The following is a 19,695-nucleotide window of genomic DNA, read 5'->3' on the forward strand; positions in this document are numbered from 1 at the left end:
AGATGGTGAGGAACAATGTGACCAGTGGAAAACTGGGAGTGAAGTCACAGGTGCAACTGAAAACAAGAAATGGAGAGAGATTTTCACATTTACATGTACTTTATTCAAAGGAAAGATAAGGTAGATTCTGAAGTGGAAATAAGCAACGTGTGATTGGCAGAAGGATCTGGCTGGTCATCTCTTTTTTGTCTAATTTCTGATCCCATCACTGTCAGCTAAATAGTGGCTTAAGTATCGGCTGGTATAAAACCGTCGCCTAGGTGCCAGCTCTGTTGCCAAAGACACGCCATCTTGCCCCACCTCCATTTCCTGGTGTGCTCTGTCAGACGGTTTATAGTTCTATTTCTGTTATCATGTGAAAAGTTTTCCAACAAGAAACTGGCAATACTACTCTCTTTCCATCAAAGCAATCATGTATATTGTTTTAAAGCAGTTAGTGACTCTTGGCTTCTTCAGAAAATGGGTTTTTCATGTGCTTATTATATAGATTATTTTTTGGTTTTTTTTTTTTCACTTTTGAGAGGGGAGAGAGTTTGAAGTGTCACTTCTTTTCTTAAAGGTAACCAATTTTAACCCTTTTGTTGTTTAAAATTCAGAAATTGTAGCCATTGGCTGTAGATTAAGTGGTATGTAATTGGATTACATTCCGAAAGAGAATTACAAAATGTGTTGAGAGGCATGATAACAGGTGGCTAAAATGTCAGACTCTGAGGCTGGGCTGCTGGGGTCCAATTCCTGCTTCTCCCCACCTCACCCCCTTGTGGGCCGTGTAACCTTAGGCAGTCACTTCACTCTCTGGGCTTGAGTTTCATCATCTATAAAAATGAAGATCAAAAATACAGTTAATTAGAAGAATTAAGTGACGTTTATGAAAGGAGCTTACATGCCTGACAAGTAGTAAATACTATATAAATCGTTGTTAGGAGCACTAAATTGAACGGCTTTTATATTTATATAAATAGAAAAATAGTCAAATATTCCAATTAGAAGCAGGGAAAAGGCAGTGATTCTCCAACACATGGCTTCTGTGGCTAAAATTCAAGTTTTACTGTGGTAAATGTGAAGTTTTATATCTGTGTGGCTATTTTCCAATTACTGTGCTACGCAGTTTACGTAATTTTCACAACAATCTTGGGTAGATACTATTATTATTCCTACTTTACAGATGAGAAAACTGAGGCTAAGCATAAGTAAACTTCTAAGGGTCCAAGAGCTAGTAAATGATGTCATGTTTCAAAATTGCTGCTTTTAGCTACTCCTCTAAATGCCCCCAAAATGTGCTTCCACTATCAGTTATAGATGTTGTGCAGTAATAAGATATGAGAATTCTGTTCTTTAGCAGAACATAATAAGGCAGATGAAGTCTGCTTCATTTCTCCCCCATCCCTGGGTTGTTGGCTTTATGCCATGTGTTAGAATGAGGAAATCTCAGGGCCTTAAAGAGGTTTTCTCCTCCTAAGTGCTGATAGTTACTTGTGGCTCAGTATTATCCAGACCCAGTGGGAAAAGAAGCAAATACTTCTCTAACTCCTTTCCTATGTGAGGGATAAATCTTGACTTGGGGGAATCTTAGCTGCAAGTAGTAAGTGACGTTTGGGATAAAGAAGCCGGCAAAGGAGAACATTGGCCCAACCTCCTGGTTGTTCCTGGTTTACCATAGTATTTGCCCTGAGAGGCAACATCACCACAGAGCAAGATGCGCACTGCTGTACTTTCCAGAGAACAAAGAAAATGTGCTCATCTCCATTGCCTGCTGGCGTTGGATTTCCTGTAACTGTTCTGTTCTCATTTTATCCTTAATTAGCCTGTCTCATATTATGTACAACTTGTAAGACATCCCTGGTATACACTCAGAAGTTGGAGTTTTCAAATAAGATTACTCAGCAGACATAAGTGGAACATTTCCATATCCTTTCGGCTGCCAGCAGCGTTCACTGTGATATTCCTCTGCACATGGTGAGATACAGCTATCTCCGATACCTCCTGTGAATGACCATACCAGCCTGTTATGAGACTTCTCATCTCTGAATTCCTGTAGGATTTGCAGTTGGTTAACACACTGGCTCATACTGACTTGTTCTCTGGCAGTTTCATGTGTGAAGAGGCAGGGAGCATGAGCGGTCTCCTAGAGTGTCTGTCCCGGGGCTGGGCAACCGTGAGCTTAACAAAGAAAGGAATGGAGAGGCGAGAAGGGGCAGAGGTGTGTGTCTACCTTATCTCCCAAATTAGATTGTCAGCCTCTCAGCCCAGAGACCGTATCTGTCGTTCCTACCTCCTTTCATTCTTTTTAGAATACTAGGCAAACTGTGAGTGTGCAGGGCATGCTTACTGCCTGAAGGCCTAAGGTTTTAATTCATAGAGTACGCCCAGACGATGCCACTTCCACGCACTTGAACTTACTGCCACCCAAAGAAAGTAAAGTTTTCTGTAAATCTTAACTGGAACGTTATTTACATTGAATTGAAGGTACGGCTACATTAGTTTTAGTTTGGTCCCTCATAGAACTGTAAGCGTCATTTCAGAGGACAAACACTAAGCTGGCACTGCAGTGAAGATAAGATAGTTACAACAACAACAGAAGTGTATGTAGTTGTAAAGCATAGGTATTATTCTGAGGAAAGTACTAACACTGCAATCCTGTAAATGACTAAAATGCTGCACTGAATAAAAGCTCATTCCGACCAAGAGTAATGGCATTTGGCTCTGAGGAGGTGTCAGCCAGTTCACGAATAAGATTGGGAGGGGCGCCCTGCAGTGCCATTGTACTTCTGTCACAATCAGTTGACCATACGTATGTGATCAATTTCTGGACCCTCTATTCTGTTCCACTGATCCATAATATCTTATTTTCCTTTACTTAACTGTATTAATAACAGTAGCTTTATAGTGAGATTTAGCATCAGGTTAGGTAAGTCATTCAACTTTATACTTCTTTCTTAAAATTACTTTATTCTAGAACCTTTACATTTCCATGTCCTTCTTTTTAAAATTTTTATTGCAGTACAGTTGATTTACAATGTTGTGTTAGTTTCAGGTGTACAGCAAAGTGAATCAGTTATACACATACATATATCCACACTTTTTTAGATTCTTTTCCCATATAGGTCATTACAAGTATTGAGGAGAGTTCCCTGTGCTATACAGTAGGTCCTTATTAGTTATCTATTTTATATATAGTAGTGTGTATATTACAGTCCCAATCCCCCAATCTCTCACAATATCCCTCCCCTGCCCCTTTCTCCCCTGGTAAGTATAAGTTTGTTTTCTACAACTATGACTCTATTTCTGTTTTGTAAATAAGTTCATTTGTACCTTTTTTTTTTTTTTTAGATTCCACATATAAGTGATATCATATGATATTTGTCTTTATCTGACTGACTTCAGTCAGAATGACAATCTCTGGGTCCATCCATGTTGCTGCAAATGGCATTATTTCATTTTTTGTTTATGGCTGAGTACTATTCCATTGTACATATGTACCACAGCTTCTTTATCCATTCCTCTGTCAATGGACATTTAGGTTGCTTCCGTGTCTTGGCTATTGTAAATAGTGCTGAAATGAACATAGGGGTGCATGTATCTTTTTAAATTACAGTTTTCTCTGGATATGTGCCCAGGAGTGGGATTGCTAGATCATATGGTAGCTCTATTTTTAGTTTTCTGAGGAACCTTCATACTGTTCTCCATAGTGGCTATACCAATTTACATTCCCATTACAGTGTAGGAGGGTTCCCGTTTCTCCACACCCTCTCCAGCATTTATTGCTTGTAGACTTTTTGTTGATGGCCATTCTGACTGGTGTGAGGTGATACCTCATTGTAGTTTTGATTTGCATTTCTCTAATGATTAGTGATGTTGAGCATCTTTCAGTGTGCATCCTGGCCATCTGTATGTCTTCCTTGGAGAAATGTCTATTTAGATCTTCTACCCTTTTTTAAAATTAATTTTTATTGGAGTATAGTTGATTTACAATGTTGTGTTAGTTTCTGCTGTATGGCAAAGTGAATCAGTTATACGTATACAAAAGGGAAAAAACCTACAACCAAGAATACTCTCCCCAGCAAGGGTCTCATTCAGATTCGACAGAGAAATCAAAAGATTTACAGACAAGCAAAAGCTAAAGGAATTCAGCACCCCCAAACCAGCTTTCTGCCCATTTTTTGACTGGGTTGTTTGGTTTTTTTAGGTATCGAGCTGCATGAGCTGTTTGTATATTTTGGAGATTAATCCCTTGTCGCTTCGTTTGCAAATATTTTCTCCCATTCTGTGGGTTCTCTTTTTGTTTTATTGTTTCCTTTGCCAGGCAAAAGCTTTTCAGTTTCATTAGGTCCCATTTGTTTAGTTTTGTTTTTATTTCAATTACTCTAGGAGGTGGGTCAAAAAAGATCTTGCTGTGATTTATGTCAGAGAATGTTCTGCCTATGTTTTCCTCTAAGAGTTTTATAGTATCTGGTCTTATATTTAGGTCCTTAATCCATTTTGAGTTTATTTTTGTGTATGGTGTTAGGGAGTGTTCTAATTTCATTCTTTTACATGTAGCTGTCCATTTTTCCCAGCACCACTTATTGAAGAGGCTGTCTTTTCTCCATTGTATATTCTTGCCTTCTTTGTCATAGATTAGTTGACCATAAGTGCATGAGTTTATTTCTGGGCTTTCTATCCTGTTCCATTGATCTGTATTTCTGTTTTTGTGCCAGTACCAAACTGTAGCTTTGTAGTATAGTCTGAAGTCAGGGAGCCTGATTCCTTCAGCTCCATTTTTCTTTCTCAGGATTGCTTTGGCTTTTCGGGGTCTTTTGTGTTTCCACACAAATTGTAAAATTTTTTGTTCTAGTTCTGTGAAAAATGCCATTGGTAATTTGATAGGGATTGCATTGAATCTGTACATTACCTTGGGTGGTATATTCATTTTAACAATATTGATTCCTCCAATCCTAGAATATAGTGTATCATCTCTCCATCTATTTGTGTCATCTTTGATTTCTTTCATCAGCATCTTATTGTTGTCTGAGTACAGGTCTTTTGCCTCCTTAGGTATGTTTATTGCTAGGTATTTTATTCTTTTTGATACGACAGTAAATGGGATTGTTTCCTTAATTTCTCTTTCTGATCTTTCGTTGTTTGTTAGTGTATAGGAATGCAAGAGATTTCTTTTTAATTATTTATTTATTTATTTATTTATTTATGGCTGTGTTGGGTCTTCGTTTCTTTGCGAGGGCTTTCTCTAGTTATGGCAAGCGGGGGCCACTCTTCATCGCGGTGCGCGGGCCTCTCAATATCGCGGCCTCTCTTGTTGCGGAGCGCAGGCTCCAGATGCGCAGGCTCAGTAATTGTGGCTCACGGGCCCAGTTGCTCTGTGGCATGTGGGATCTTCCCAGACCAGGGCTCGAACCCGTGTCCCCTGCACTGGCAGGCAGATTCTCAACCACTGTGCCACCAGGGAAGCCCCGAGATTTCTGTGTATTAATTTTGTATCTGCAACTTTATCAAACTCATTGATGAACTCTAGTAGTTTTCTGGTAGTGTCTTTAGGATTTTCTATGTATAGTATCATGTCACCTGCAAACAGTGACAGTTTTACTTCTTCTTTTCTGATTTGGATTCCTTTTATTTCTTTCTCTTCTCTGATTGCTGTGGCTAAAACTTCCAAAACTATGTTGAATAAAGGTGGCAAGAGTGGACATCCTTGTCTTGTTCCTGATCTTAGAGGAAATGCTTTCAGTTTTTCACCATTGAGAATGATGTTACCTGTGGGTTTGTCATATATGGCCTTTAAAATGAGCTTGTCTAATTTTACAAAGATGATGTCTGCTAGAATGACTGAGATTGCATTAAATCTATAGATTAATTTGGCCATCTTAGCAATATTGACTTCTACTTCATGAGCATGGACTGTCTTTCCTTTTATTTATTATTTTTTTCTCAGTCAAGTTTTATAGTTGTTGTGAGTGTAAAAAAACTTGATTGTCTTATTTTTAGGTATTTGTTTTATTGGCATTACTGTAAATGGAATTTATTTTATTTTCCAATTGTTCGCTGCTATCATGCAAGAATATTTTTTAATATTAACCTTTTACCTTGCAGCTTTGCTAAATTTGTTTATTAGTTCTTGTTACTTAAATTCCTTGAGATTTTCTGTGTAAAAATAAAAATCATATCATCTTTAAATACTGCAGGTCACAAACTCTATCTCACTGTTGCAGGTCCTCTTGTAGTAGTAGTAGCAGCAGCAGCAGCAGCAGCAGCAGTAATAGTTTGTTTAAGACTTATTTTGAATCATATATTGCATTCTAGCACTTTACAACCATTAGTCCATTTAACCCTGCTAGGTTGTGTTTTATAGATACCTAAAATGAAGATTAACCAAGGCCACTCAAATAAGTGGCAAAGCTATTGTTTATTCTGGCCATCTCTGCCATAGGTAGGACTTGGTGTTCCTGAGCACATATAATATAGTTCCTTCCTACAGATTAAGATGGACCAGCATTTCACTATCACTCACTTTGTCTAGCAACAAACCAGAGTCCCTCACTCTTCCAGTGGGTGCTGGGAAGCAAGTCAAAGATTTAATTTTAACCTTGGGCTTCTTCTAAGGTTCTCCATTGTGAAACTTGGATCTGATGAATAAAGCCAATCTTAGCAAATTAGTAAGGTAGAAAATGTCACATTCCTTTCTGAATGTGTTTGTTTAGGTACTATCGCCCAAGGTTCCTCCTAAAACATAAAAGGCTAATTTAACTCCCTGAGGAAATATCATCACTACCAGTCAACTACTGATATAAGTCAGTTGCTCAAGGTACTTCCTATGTTACAAGACCAATCCTATAAATTAGACTTTATTTTTTTAGAAGCCTTGAGTCATGTTTGTTTGACATATAGAGGTGCATTTCAAAGGTAAATATGTAAAACCATCTCAGCTGAAAGAGAAACAAGTTGTTGATTGTTCCTCAGGGGAAAAGAATTACAAAAGAAAGCACAGAATAGACGACCTGCCTTCAGCAGGGATCACTGCTAGGATAAGACAATATATATGTATTCATTCAACAAACATTTATTGAGCACCTACTATGTGCCAAGTACTATTCTGGGCATTGGGGATACAGCTCTGAAGAGCACAGATGGATACCATCACCTCTTTTCAAGGGCTTCACACCTGCCATTGTCACCTTTCCCTTCCTGCATTAGTTTTACCCTCTATACAGTATTATTCCTGTCTGCATAAATACATGTAATAGCCCCCATATTAGGGGAAAAACTCCTTTGACCTGAAACCCCCTCTAGTTGCCTCCCCATTTCTCTGTACCCCTTTATAGCAAATTTACTCAGAAGAGCGTCTAAACTCACCATCTCCACTTCTTTTTCTCATTCTCTTTGAACACACTCCAGTCATGCTATTGTACCCACCACTCCTCTGAGATTGCTCTTGTCAGTGTCTCATTAAATTCCATGTTGTCAAATCTAATGGCCAGTTCATAGTCCTCATCTTTCTTGTCTTCTCAGTAGTAGATGTCAGTTAATTTCTATTCCCCCTTGAAAAGCTTTCCTCACTTGGCTTCCAGGACACCAGCCCCTCTGTTGGTTTCCCTCCTGCCTCACTTGCTGCTCCTTCTCAGCCTTCTTTCTTCAATCCTTGAAATTATGGAGCACTTATTACTAAAACAGAAGAGGAAATGGACATTAGGGGGCAACTGGCTGTCTCTGCCACACTCTGTGAATCTTGTTCTTCCCCCAGTTACCCATTTCACTGTCAGTTCCAATCTTCCAGTTGCTTAGGCCAAAATATCTTGGGTCATCCATGACTCTTTTTCTCTCCTACTCCACATCCAGTCTACCAGCAGACGCTACTGATTGTATTGATACTTTCAAAATATATTCTGAATCTGATAGCTTCTGACCACCTCCACCACTTTCATCTTAGTGTAGGCTATCGTCATCTCTCCTAGACTTCTGAAATAGTCTGCTTACTGGTCTCTCTGGTTTTGCCAGTCCATTCTCCACATAGTAACATATAATCCTTCAAAAAATAAGTCACATTATGTCATTCCTGTGTGCAGAACTCTCTGGTTACCTCCTAGCTGAATAAAAGCCAAGGAGCCTACTATTAAAAGGCCATATATTATTTGGTCCTGGCTAACTCTGATTAAATCTGCTATTCTCTCCCTCACTCATTCCCTTCCAGCTCTGCTGGCTTCCTTGATGTTCCTTGAATATACCAAGCATGAACCAATTTTAGGGCCTTTGTATCTACTATTCCTTCTACCTTGACTGCTCTTCACCTAGATATCCTCATGGCTTGTTCCTTAACTTCCTTCAGGTCTTTGATCAAATATCACATTATCAAAAAGAGACCTTTCCTAACAACCTATCTAAAATAGGATTCCCGCTTGTAAATCTTTTTCCCTTTATACAACTCTTTTTCTTCTTAACACTCAACATCATTTGACCTATTATCTGATATTCTTTGTGTGTGTGCATGCTCATATACTTTATCTATATTTTCTATATATAAACATTTATATGTACATATATGAATGTGACTATTGAATGTCTTCCCCACTAGAATGAGAGTACTTGGTCTGTTTTGTTCACTGCTGTCTTTCCTCTTAGTTAAGGGTGGTCAAGATAGAGTTCTCTGAGGAGAGAAATGTAATGGTACTTCCCCTTTCTTTTAAAGAAACTTCCTAAAAATTCTAGACAACTCTTCTGCTTATATCTCATTGGCCAGTATTTAGATTACAGCCACAGCTAGCTGCAGGGGAGGTTAGGAAGTATAGCAGTTTGAGCTAAGAATGAATGAAGAGGAGCCAGCTATGCAAAAGCCTAGAAGGAGAGCACTCCAGGCAAAGGGAATAGCTAAGTGCAAAGCCCTACAGTAGAAATAAGCTTGCCATGTTTAGGGGATTTGTCCTATGTTTGGGGACAAAAAGAAGCTGAATATGGCTGGAATATAGCAAATTATGGACAGACTGGAACAAGACAAGTTGAGAGAGAGAGAGGCAGGGCAGATCATCACGTAGGGTTTTGCACATCCCAGGTGCAAAAAAAAAAAAAAAAAAACAAAAGAGTTACCAGACTCTCTGGCACCTCAGCCATTCTCCAACCTTTGGGAAATTCTAGGGCTACACTGCCAAAGGCTACTTAGCAGCTACAAGCCACATGCAGCTATTTAAATTAAATTAACTAACTAACTGAAAGTAAAGAAAATTTAAAATTTCAGTTTCCCATCACACCAGCCACATTGCACGTGTTCGATAGTCTCACGTGGCCAATGGCTACCTACTGGGCAGCACAGGTCATGCCAGACAGCATATGCCATTGTCACAGAAAGTTCTGTTAGTGCTGCTCTAGGAAAGCCAGTCAAAGGAGAAATAATGCCAAGTCTGCTTAGACTCTCCTCTGTGATTTTTCTCTCTTAACCCTAGAATCAGTGTCTTTCTATTTAAATAGAAATAATATATGTGGTGGCTAGAGACTAGCATGTGGCCTGTTCCATATGCAAATGTTCTTGTGGATGATTTTTACCTATGACAGAAAAGATGGGAAAGACTGGTAAATTGCAAGCATTCTTAACCTCATTATGAATACACTGCAAATGTAAAATTGCAAAGCATGGAAGTCATAAGTGTGAAAGCAGCTTTCAATTTGTTTTAATAGGTGTTTTCTATGTCTTATTGTAACCTAGGGATCTTGCTGCAAGAAACTGTCTGGTAGGTGAAAATAATGTTCTGAAAATCAGTGACTTTGGAATGTCTCGTCAAGAGGATGGTGGAGTGTATTCATCTTCTGGCTTAAAGCAGATTCCCATTAAATGGACAGCACCAGAAGCTCTTAATTATGGTAAGAATAGACTTTTTTCTTTTTGGTGGTAAAAATGGACTCCGTTAGCACAAAACATTCACAAGCAAAGTTACAGGGGTAGAGCAGAGCTCCAGTTAGAATCATCTGAGGAGCAACAAAAAAGAATGTGTAAGTGTTCAGACTTTACACTTGAACATGAGCACAAACTTAATTCACTGATCTTATTAATCAGATTTTTGTATGGAAGATTGCTAGATTTAAAAGATGGATAATACAAGCATTGTTAAGTATGACTGTACCTCTGAAAGTTTTTATTGTTATCCAAAAAAGATTATTTATTTCTATCTTAATAGTCAAATTATACCCAGAGTAAAAATGTTGCTGTGGCTCTGGACCATTTCTTTTGAATGTCTTATAATTGGTCCAATAACCTCATCTAATGTTAGGTTCCTAAATATTAAGTCAGTCAATGCTGTTGTTTCTCACTCTGAAAATTGACATGGTTTCTTAGCATCTCAGTCTCTGGAACTTGTATAAATCTTGTGGGAAGAGAGAGATGGGAGTTGTTACATTTTAAAACAGCAGGCATTTTTTTCACTTGAATTTTTATGTGTCATTGTAATTGGAAGTAAATACAGCTTGTATTATCTGTGGTTGGGATGAAATGGGCCATAGCAAGATGGGTAAGAACTCAAGGATTTTATTTTTAAAAAAAAATAATATGCTTTTAAGTGAAATTAAAAATTACATTTTCATTAAGGGAAGCAGCATATGAGCCATGAGTTGGTGAATGGGTATAGTATGTTTTGAATAAAAATATCATAAAGTGGAGGGAAGCATCATGCAGTGTCCCTGTGTCCTCAGTCCTGCTCCTCGAAGTGGAGATGCACAAGAGGCAGGCAAGGGCATGCAGCTTGTGAGACTCCGTGCCAGCTGGTACCATGCATGTGTGGCCGCTGCCCCTCATCATGGTCCCTGCCTCGCTGCAGCTCGTAACAAAGCATTCATCAGAAAATACTTAGTAAGTGCCACCTCCACGTGGCCAGGGCACCAAGCCTTGACTCAGCCTCCTACTTCTGCCTCCTTCCGGCTGGACCTAGACCAGGTGTGGGAGGGAAGAAGCTGAGGTTTGTGACATGAAAGCATATTAGAGAGATTGAAGACAAGATGGCAGAGTAGAATAGGACTTGAGCTCACCTCCTGTTATAAAAACACCAAAATCATAACTTAACTGCTGAACAACCATCAGCAAAAAAAGACTGGAACCTACCAAAAAAGATATTCTACATCCAAAGACAAAGAAGAAGCCACAATGAGATGAGGGACAAGATCCAGCTCCACCCACCAGTGGGAAGGCACCAGGAAGCCTGCACAAGCCCTTGGACCAACCTCACCCACCAGGGGTCAGAAATCAGAAGCAAGAAGAACTACAATCCTGCAGCCTGCAGAACAGAGCCCACAAACACAGAAAGTTAGAAAAAATGAGACAGCAGAGAAATATGTTCCAGATGAAGGAACAAGATAAAACCCCAGAAGAACAACTAAGTGAGGAGGAGATAATAGGCAGTCTGCCTGAAAAAGATGATCCAAGATCTCAGAAAAAGAATGGAGGCACAGACCAAGAAGATACAAAAAATGTTTAACAAAGAGCTAGAAGATTTAAAGAACAAACAGAGATGAACAATAACTAACTGAAATGAAAAATATACTAGGAGGAATCAGTAGCAGAATAAATGAGGCAGAAGAATGAATAAGTCAGCTGGAAGACAGATTGGTGGAAATCACTGCCACAAAGCAGAATAAAGGAAAAAGAATGAAAAGAGATGAGGACAAACTAAGAGATCTCTGGGACAAGATGAAATGCACCAACATTCACATTATAGGGGTTGCAGAAGGAGAAAAGAGGAAGGGCCTGAGAAAATATTTGAAGAGATAATAGCCAAAGACTTCCCTAACATGGGAAAGGAAACAATCACTCAAGTCCAGGAAGCACAAAAAATCCCATACAGGGTAAACCTGAGGAGGGCCATGCCAAGACACATATTAATCAAATTAACAAAAATTAAAGACAAAGAGAAAATGTTAACAATTTATTGACAGGAGACATATTAATATGTCTCTTGTTACCCAAACGTTATTGACCAGAGACATATCAATACGTTTTTAGAGAGTGATACAATTAATATCAACTTGCAAAGTTGTTAGAGCTTAAAGTTGATCAACAGTTCATTAGACAGCTTATGATGTCATTATCATTCACATTTTGGTCCGTTAGGTTTTTGTTCCAACCTTGTGTATATTATAAACACAAGTTTATTACCATAAAATTTTCAAAAATGACGCATCACAAAATTTTGAGTGAAAAAGAATTTTTCAGTGAATTTTATGCAGATACTTTCTCTGATTGAGCAACATGTATACTAGTGTCTCAGAAGATGATAGTTCTTCAGAATATATAGTTCTGATTCACACGATGTGAATATTAGACCAACAAAAAGACAAAAAAACCTTAGTGATTGATTCTGATACGGAAAGTGAAAATGAAACTCATGGTGCTGGAGAATGCTCCTTTGCTTCTACAGAAGAGTGGATTGAAGACAACATTTCATGAGAATTAGAAGACTTTACAGGTGTGTCAGGTGTAACTGCTGACTGTAATAACCCACAAAGTGTTAGTGAAATAACAATTTTTGGTAACGACTTTTTTGAGTTGGTCACTTCTCAAACAAATCCGTATCACCAGCAGAATGAAAAATCATATAAAAACTATGATAAGGATTTAAAATGGACTGATGTAACCACTAGTGACATGAAGAAGTTTCTTGGATTAATAATTTTGATGGGAAAAATAAGAAAGTCACACTGGAAAGAATATTGGTCGACTGATCCCTTACTTGAAACACCTGTCTTTCCAAAGATTATGACAAGAAGAAGGTTCAAACAAATAATGATATTTCTTCACTTTAACCATAACTCAGAAACTGTACTTCCTGCAGACAGAACTTCAAAAGCTAAACCTCTTTTGTATTATTTTCTACCAAAATTTCAATTGATCTATATACCCAAACAAGAGCTATCACTTGAGGAGGCAATTAGAGTGGAGAGGACGACTCAGATTCAAAACCTATATTCCCAGAAAACTTACAAAATATGGAATTTTGGTCAGGATGGTTACCGAAAATGAAACGATATATATGCTACCTTGAGATTTACATGGGTGAAGGAAAGAAACTGCAAGAAACAATATTATCGGTCCTACAACCTTATCTTGGTTCATGGCACCATATTTACAAAGACAATTATTACAACAGTGTGTCCACATCTGAAATATTGTTGAAAAATAAAACCAGAGTTTGTGGGACTATAAGAGAGAATCATGGTCTACCAAACCAATTAAAGAAGAAATCTAAACATCTACAGAGGGGAGAAATGACATTCTTATGGAAGGGAGAAGTGATTCTTCTTATATGGAAAGACAAGAGGCTAGTCTGCATGGTGACAACTCTTCATGACGCCTCCATAGCATCTACAGGAAAGGAAGACAGGAGGACTGGCCATCAGATAACTAAACCCACTTGTATATTAGAGTATAATAAATATATGAAAGAAGTTGATCGATCCGATCAATATCTGGCAAACTTCAATATCCTCTGGAAAACTCGAAAATGGTATAAGAAAGTGGGTTTCTATTTGAGTAGTGTGGTTTATTCAATGAGTTTAAAATTTATTGTAGCCTTAATGCACAGAATAAAATGACTTACAAGCAATTTTTGTTAGCAGTAGCTAGAGAATGGGTAACTGAGAATTCTGGTGAATGCAGTGGTAGTCCTGCACCTGGTCCTTCTTGTGGCATTTCTAAAAGAGCCCCCCACAAAGATCCACCTTGTCAACTATCAGGTAAAATAAAAGAACATATTCTAGAGGAAACCATACCCATAGGACTAAAAAAACAAATTCCACCAGAAAGTGTACAGTCTGCTCTTAACAGGGGAAAGTGCAGTGAAACACAGTATATTTGTAATAGCTGTTCTGTTCCCCTGCACAGAGGTGCCTGCTATACTGCCTATCACACTCTAACGAAATATTAGAATACTTTAGTAAGACATGTACAAAGTTTCAAATAAATACATTTAGTGCAAAAAAAGTTGTTGATATTTACTCAAACATGGGTGTTTCAATATTCACTTACATAACAAATCACCTGGCCACAGACGTTAGTTTCTGCAAAAATCCCCTAGTCAATAATGTGTTAAAAGCAATAAGAGAAAAGCAACAAATAACATACAAGGAAATCCCCATAAGGTTACCAGCTGGGTTTTCAGCAGAAACTCTGCAGGCCAGAGGGAGTGGCAGGATATATTTAAAGTGTTGAAAGGGAAAAACCTACAACCAAGAATATTCTACCCAGCAAGCCTCTCATTCAGATTTGACAGAGAAATCGAAGCATTACAGACTAGCAAAAGCTAAGAAAATTCAGCACCACCAAACCAGCTTTACAACAAATGTTAAAGGAACTTCTCTAGGTGGAAAAGAAAAGGCCACAACTAGAAACAAGAAGATTACAAATGGGAAAACTGACCAGTAAAGGCAAACATGCAGTAAAGGTAGCAAATCATCCACATGCAAATAAGATATCAAAACCAGCAGTCATGAGAATAGGAGAGTACAAATTCAGGATATTGGAAATGCATTTGAAAATAAGAGACCAGCAACTTAAAAGAATCTTGTACATATATAGACTGCTATATCAAAACCTCATGGGAACCACAAACTAAAAGTCTACAATAGATACACACACAAAAAAGAAAAAGCAATCTAAACACAACACTAAAGATAGTCATCAAATCACAAGAGAATAGAACAAAAGAGGAAGGTAAGAAAAAAAGACCTAAAAAAACAAATCCCAAACAATTAACAACATGGCAATAAGAACATACATATTGATAATTACCTTAAATGTAAATGGATTAAATGCTCCAACCAAAAGACACAGACTGGATGAATGGATACAAAACCAAGACCCATATATATGCTGTCTACAAGAGACCCACTTCAGATCCGGGGACACGTACAGACTGAAAGTGAGGGAATGGAAGATAGTATTCCATGCATATGGAAATCAAAAGAAAGCTGGAATAGCAATACACATATCAGACAAAATAGACTTTAGAATAAAGACTGTTACAAGAGACAAAAAAGGACACTACATAATGATCAAGGGATCAATCCAAGAAGAAGATATAACAATTGTAAATATATATGCACCCAACATAGGAGCACCTCAATATATAAGGCAAATGCTAACAGTCATAAAAGAAGTCAACAGTATCACAATAAGAATGGGGGACTTTAACACCCCACTTTCATCAATGGACAAATCATCCAGACAGAAAATCAGTAAAGAAACACAGGCCTTAAATGACACTTTAGACCAGATGGACTTAATTGATATTTATAGAGCATTCCATCCAAAAGCAGCAGATTACACTTTCTTCTCAAGTGCACACGGAACATCCTCCACAACAGATCACATCTTGGGTCACAAATCAAGCCTCAGTAAATTTAAGAAAATTGAAATCAAGCATCTTTTCCAAACACAACGCTGTGAGACTAAAAATCAACTACAAGAAAAAAGCTGTAAAAAACACAAACATGTGGAGGCTAAACAATATGTTACTAAATAACCAGTGGATCACTGAAGAAATCAAAGAGGAAATCAAAAAATACCTAGAGACAAATGACAACAAAAACACGATGATCCAAAAACCTATGGGACACAGCAAAAGCAGTTCTAAGAGGGAAGTTTATAGCAATACAATCTTAACTCAGGAAACAAGAAAAATCTCAAATAAACAACCAAAACTTACACCTAAAGCAACTAGAGAAAGAACAAATGAAACCCAACATTAATAGAAAGAAAGAAAGAAAGAAAAATCAGCAAAGAAATACATAAAATAGAGACAAAGAAAACAACAGCAAAGATCAGTGAAACTAAAAGCTGGTTCTTTGAAATGATATACAAAATTGATAAGCCTTTAGCTACTAGACTCATCAAGAAAAAAAGGGAGAGAGCTCAAATCAATAAAATTAGAAATGATAAAGTTACAACAGACACCACAGAAATACAAAGGATCATAAGAGACTACTACAAGCAACTATACACCAATAAAATGGACAACCTAGAAGAAATCGACAAATTCTTAGAAAGGTACAATCTTCCAAGACTGAACCAGGAATAAATAGAAAATATGAACAGACCAATCACAAGTACTGAACTTGAAACTGTGATTTAAAGACTCCCTACAAACAAAAGTCCAAGACCAGATGGCTTCATAGGTGAATTCTATCAAACATTTAGAGAAAAGTTAACACCTATCCTTCTGAAACTATTCCAAAAAAATTGTAGAGGAATGAACACTCCCAAGCTCATTCTACGAGGCCACCATCACCCTGTTACCAAAACCAGACAAAAATATCACAAAGAAAGAAAAGTACAGGCCAATATCACTAATGAACATAGACACAAAAATCCTCAACCAAATACTAGCAGCCACATCTAAAAGAATGAACAGCTACATCTAGAAGAATGACATTAGAACATTCTTTAACACCATACACAAAAATAGACTCAAAATGGATTAAAGACCTAAATGTAAGGCCGGATACTATAAAACTCTTAGAGGAAAACACAGGCAGAACACTCTTTGGCATAAGTCGCAGAAAGGTCTTTTTTGGATCCACTTTCTAGAGTAATGAAAATAAAAACAAAAATAAACAAATGGGACCTAATTAAACTTAAAAGCTTTTGTACAGCAAAGGAAACATAAACAAAATGAAAAGACAACCCACAGAATGGGAGAAAGTATTCGTAAATGAAGCAACTGACAAGGAATTAATCTCCAAAATACACAAACAGCTCATGCGGCTTAATATCAAAAAAACAAACGACCCAATCAAAAAATGGGCATAAGATCTAAATAGACATTTCTCCAAAAAAGACTTACAGATAACCAACAGGCACATGAAAAGATGCTCGACATCGCTAATTATTAGAGAAAAGCAAATCAAAACTACAATGAGGTATCGCCTAACACGAGTCAGAATGCCTGTCATCAAAATGTCTACAAACAATAAATGCTAGAGAGGGTGTGGAGAAAAGGGAACCTTCCTACACTGTTGGTGGGAATGTAAATTGGTACAGCCACTATGAAGAACAATATGCAGGTTCCTTAAAAAGCTAAAAACAGAACTACCGTGTGCTGCAGCAATCCCACTCCTGGGCATATATCTGGAGAAAACCATAATTCCAAAAGATACATGCACCCCAATGTTCATTTCAGCACTATTTACAATAGCCAGGACATGGAAGCAACCTAAATATCCATTGACAGAGGAATGTATAAAGAAGACGTGGTGCATATACAATGGAATATTATATATAAATGGAATATTAGCCATAAAAAAGAGTGAAATAATGCCATTTGCAGCAATATGGATGGACCTAGAGATCGTCATACTAAGTGCAGTAAGTCCGACAGTAAGACGAATATCATATGATATTACTTATATGTGGAATCTAAAAAAAAATGATACAAATGAACTTATTTACAAAACAGAAATAGACTCACAGACTTCGAAAACAAACTTATGGTTACCAAAGGGGAAATGTCGGGGGTGGGGGATAAATTAGGAGTTTGGGATTAACAGATACACACTGCTATCTATAAAACAGATAATCAACAAGGACCTACTATATAGCTCAGGGATCTACTCAATGTTCTGTAATGACCTATATGGGAAAAAAATCTGAAAAGGAATGGATATATGTATGTATATATAACTGAATCACTTTGATGTATACTTGAAACTAACAGAACATTGTAAATCAGGTATACTCCAATATAAAATAAAAATTAAACTGAAAATATCATAAAATGATTCTTTATTGATTTAAAGTGAAAAATTACTTCACCATGAGAAATTAATAAGGTATTTACAAATGTCTTAATGGCTTAATTAAAGACCAGGTAACTTAGAAAGAGCTTGGAGGTGAAATTCATGTAACATAAAATTAACCATTTTAAAGCAAACAATTCAATGGCATTTAGTACATTCACTGTGGTGTGCAACCACTGCCTCTGTCTAGTTCCAAAACACTGTCATCACTCCAAAATAAAATTTATACCCATATTAAGCAGTTAGTCCCCATTCCTTCCTTCCCTCAGCCACTGGCAACCACATATCTGCTTTTTGTTGCTATGTATTTACCTATTCTGCATATTTCATATAAATGGAATCATACAATATGTGACCTTTGGTATGTGACTTCTTTCACTTAGTATAATGTTTTCAAGGTTCATCCATGTTGTAGCATGTGTCATTATTTTACTCCTTTTTATGGATGAATAATCATTCTGCTGTATATATTTACCACCATTTATTTATCTGTTCATTCATTGATGTATATTTGAGCAGTGTTTACCTTTTGGCTCTTGTGAATAACTCTGCTATAAACATCTGTATGCCAGGATTTGTTTGAGGACCTATTTTCAATTATTCTGAGTACACACTAGGTAATATGGTAATTCTGTGCTTAACTTCTTGAGGAACCACCAGATGTTTTCCAGATAAAGCTTTGGAATGTTATTGTTTTGGAAGTGAATTGGGGGTGGATCGAGACACCAGAATCTGCTTTGTATTTTGCATATCAGCAAGGCTATGGCATAGATAAGTGTAGGTAGTTGTCATTGTGAGAAATTGACTAAGCCGTTCTAGTTCCCAACAATGAAATTTTTTAACTTAATACTCCACAGAAACTAATCCTCACCCTTAGTGTGTCTTCCCATGTGCTGGCAAGAGAAGCTTTTGGAAGCTTTGCAGATCACAAACTAATTCCACCATTCCTCAAAATGTAGAGAAAATGGCAGCCCTGCTATTTTCCAGTGATTCTTCTCTGGGGTGGTTATTACTCTAAAGCTATATTCCTAAGGAGAACAATCACAGGATAAAATAAAGGACTGTATTCTTTTTATTTACTCAGAGGTTTTCTTTAGATGACACAACATTGTTAAGCACCTTCTTCTTGATTCTTACAGCATCCCTATAAAGGAGCTGGAGCTGGACTTGGGAGCCCTAAAACCTTATCAATAAAATCCAGCTCTCTAGAATGTGTTCTTAACCCTGTTTGCCAGATTCTCTATATTACACTGCCTTTAAAACTCCTCTTACTGCTAAGCAATTATGCCAAGTAAAATCCTGCCTTTCAATCACAGTGTGTTTTAGTTGAATTTCAAGCTGACTAAAGTATTTACAAATCAAAATTCTAATTCCAAATATCTTTAAGAGCCAGACCTAAATTTGGTATGTCATATAATAAAGACAGGCAAGAAGATCTTTGATTGGCAGTGAGGGACCTCTTTTAGCAGTCTTTAATGTTAACTTTATAAAATGCAGAACAACACACCCTCTCACCATACGCAAAAATAAACTCAAAATGGCTTAAAGACTTTAACATAATACATGACACCATAAAACTCCTAGAAGAGATCATAGGCAAAACATTCTCTTACATAAATCATACCAATGTTTTCTTAGGTCAGTCTCCCAAGGCAATAGAAATAAAAACAAAAATAAACAAATGGGACCTAATCAAACTTACACGATTTTGCACAGCAAAGGAAACCATAAACAAAACGAAAAGACAGCTTACAGAATGGGAGAAAATATTTGCAAGTGACACGACTGACAAGGGCTTAATTTCCAAAATATATAAATAGCTCATACAACTCAACAACAAAAAAAACAAACAACCCAATCAAACAATGGGCAGAAGACCTAAATAGACATTTCTCAAAAGAAGACATACAGATGGCCAACAGGCACATGAAAATATGCTCA

At 37.3% G+C, this 19,695-nt stretch overlaps 1 protein-coding gene across 6 annotated transcripts in view; it reads left to right on the forward strand.

The window, feature by feature from the left end:
* Positions 1 to 19,695, forward strand: part of FER (FER tyrosine kinase) — a 462,877-nt gene that overhangs the window by 426,269 nt on the left and 16,913 nt on the right. For all 6 annotated transcript variants that reach the window (XM_059916864.1, XM_059916866.1, XM_059916867.1 and 3 more), the window contains one exon: positions 9,683 to 9,837. In XM_059916864.1, the coding sequence (XP_059772847.1) occupies positions 9,683 to 9,837 (155 nt within the window). The remainder of the gene's footprint in view (positions 1 to 9,682; positions 9,838 to 19,695) is intronic.

This window comes from Balaenoptera ricei, chromosome 3 (assembly GCF_028023285.1).
Source record: "Balaenoptera ricei isolate mBalRic1 chromosome 3, mBalRic1.hap2, whole genome shotgun sequence".
Lineage (NCBI taxonomy): Eukaryota > Metazoa > Chordata > Mammalia > Artiodactyla > Balaenopteridae > Balaenoptera > Balaenoptera ricei.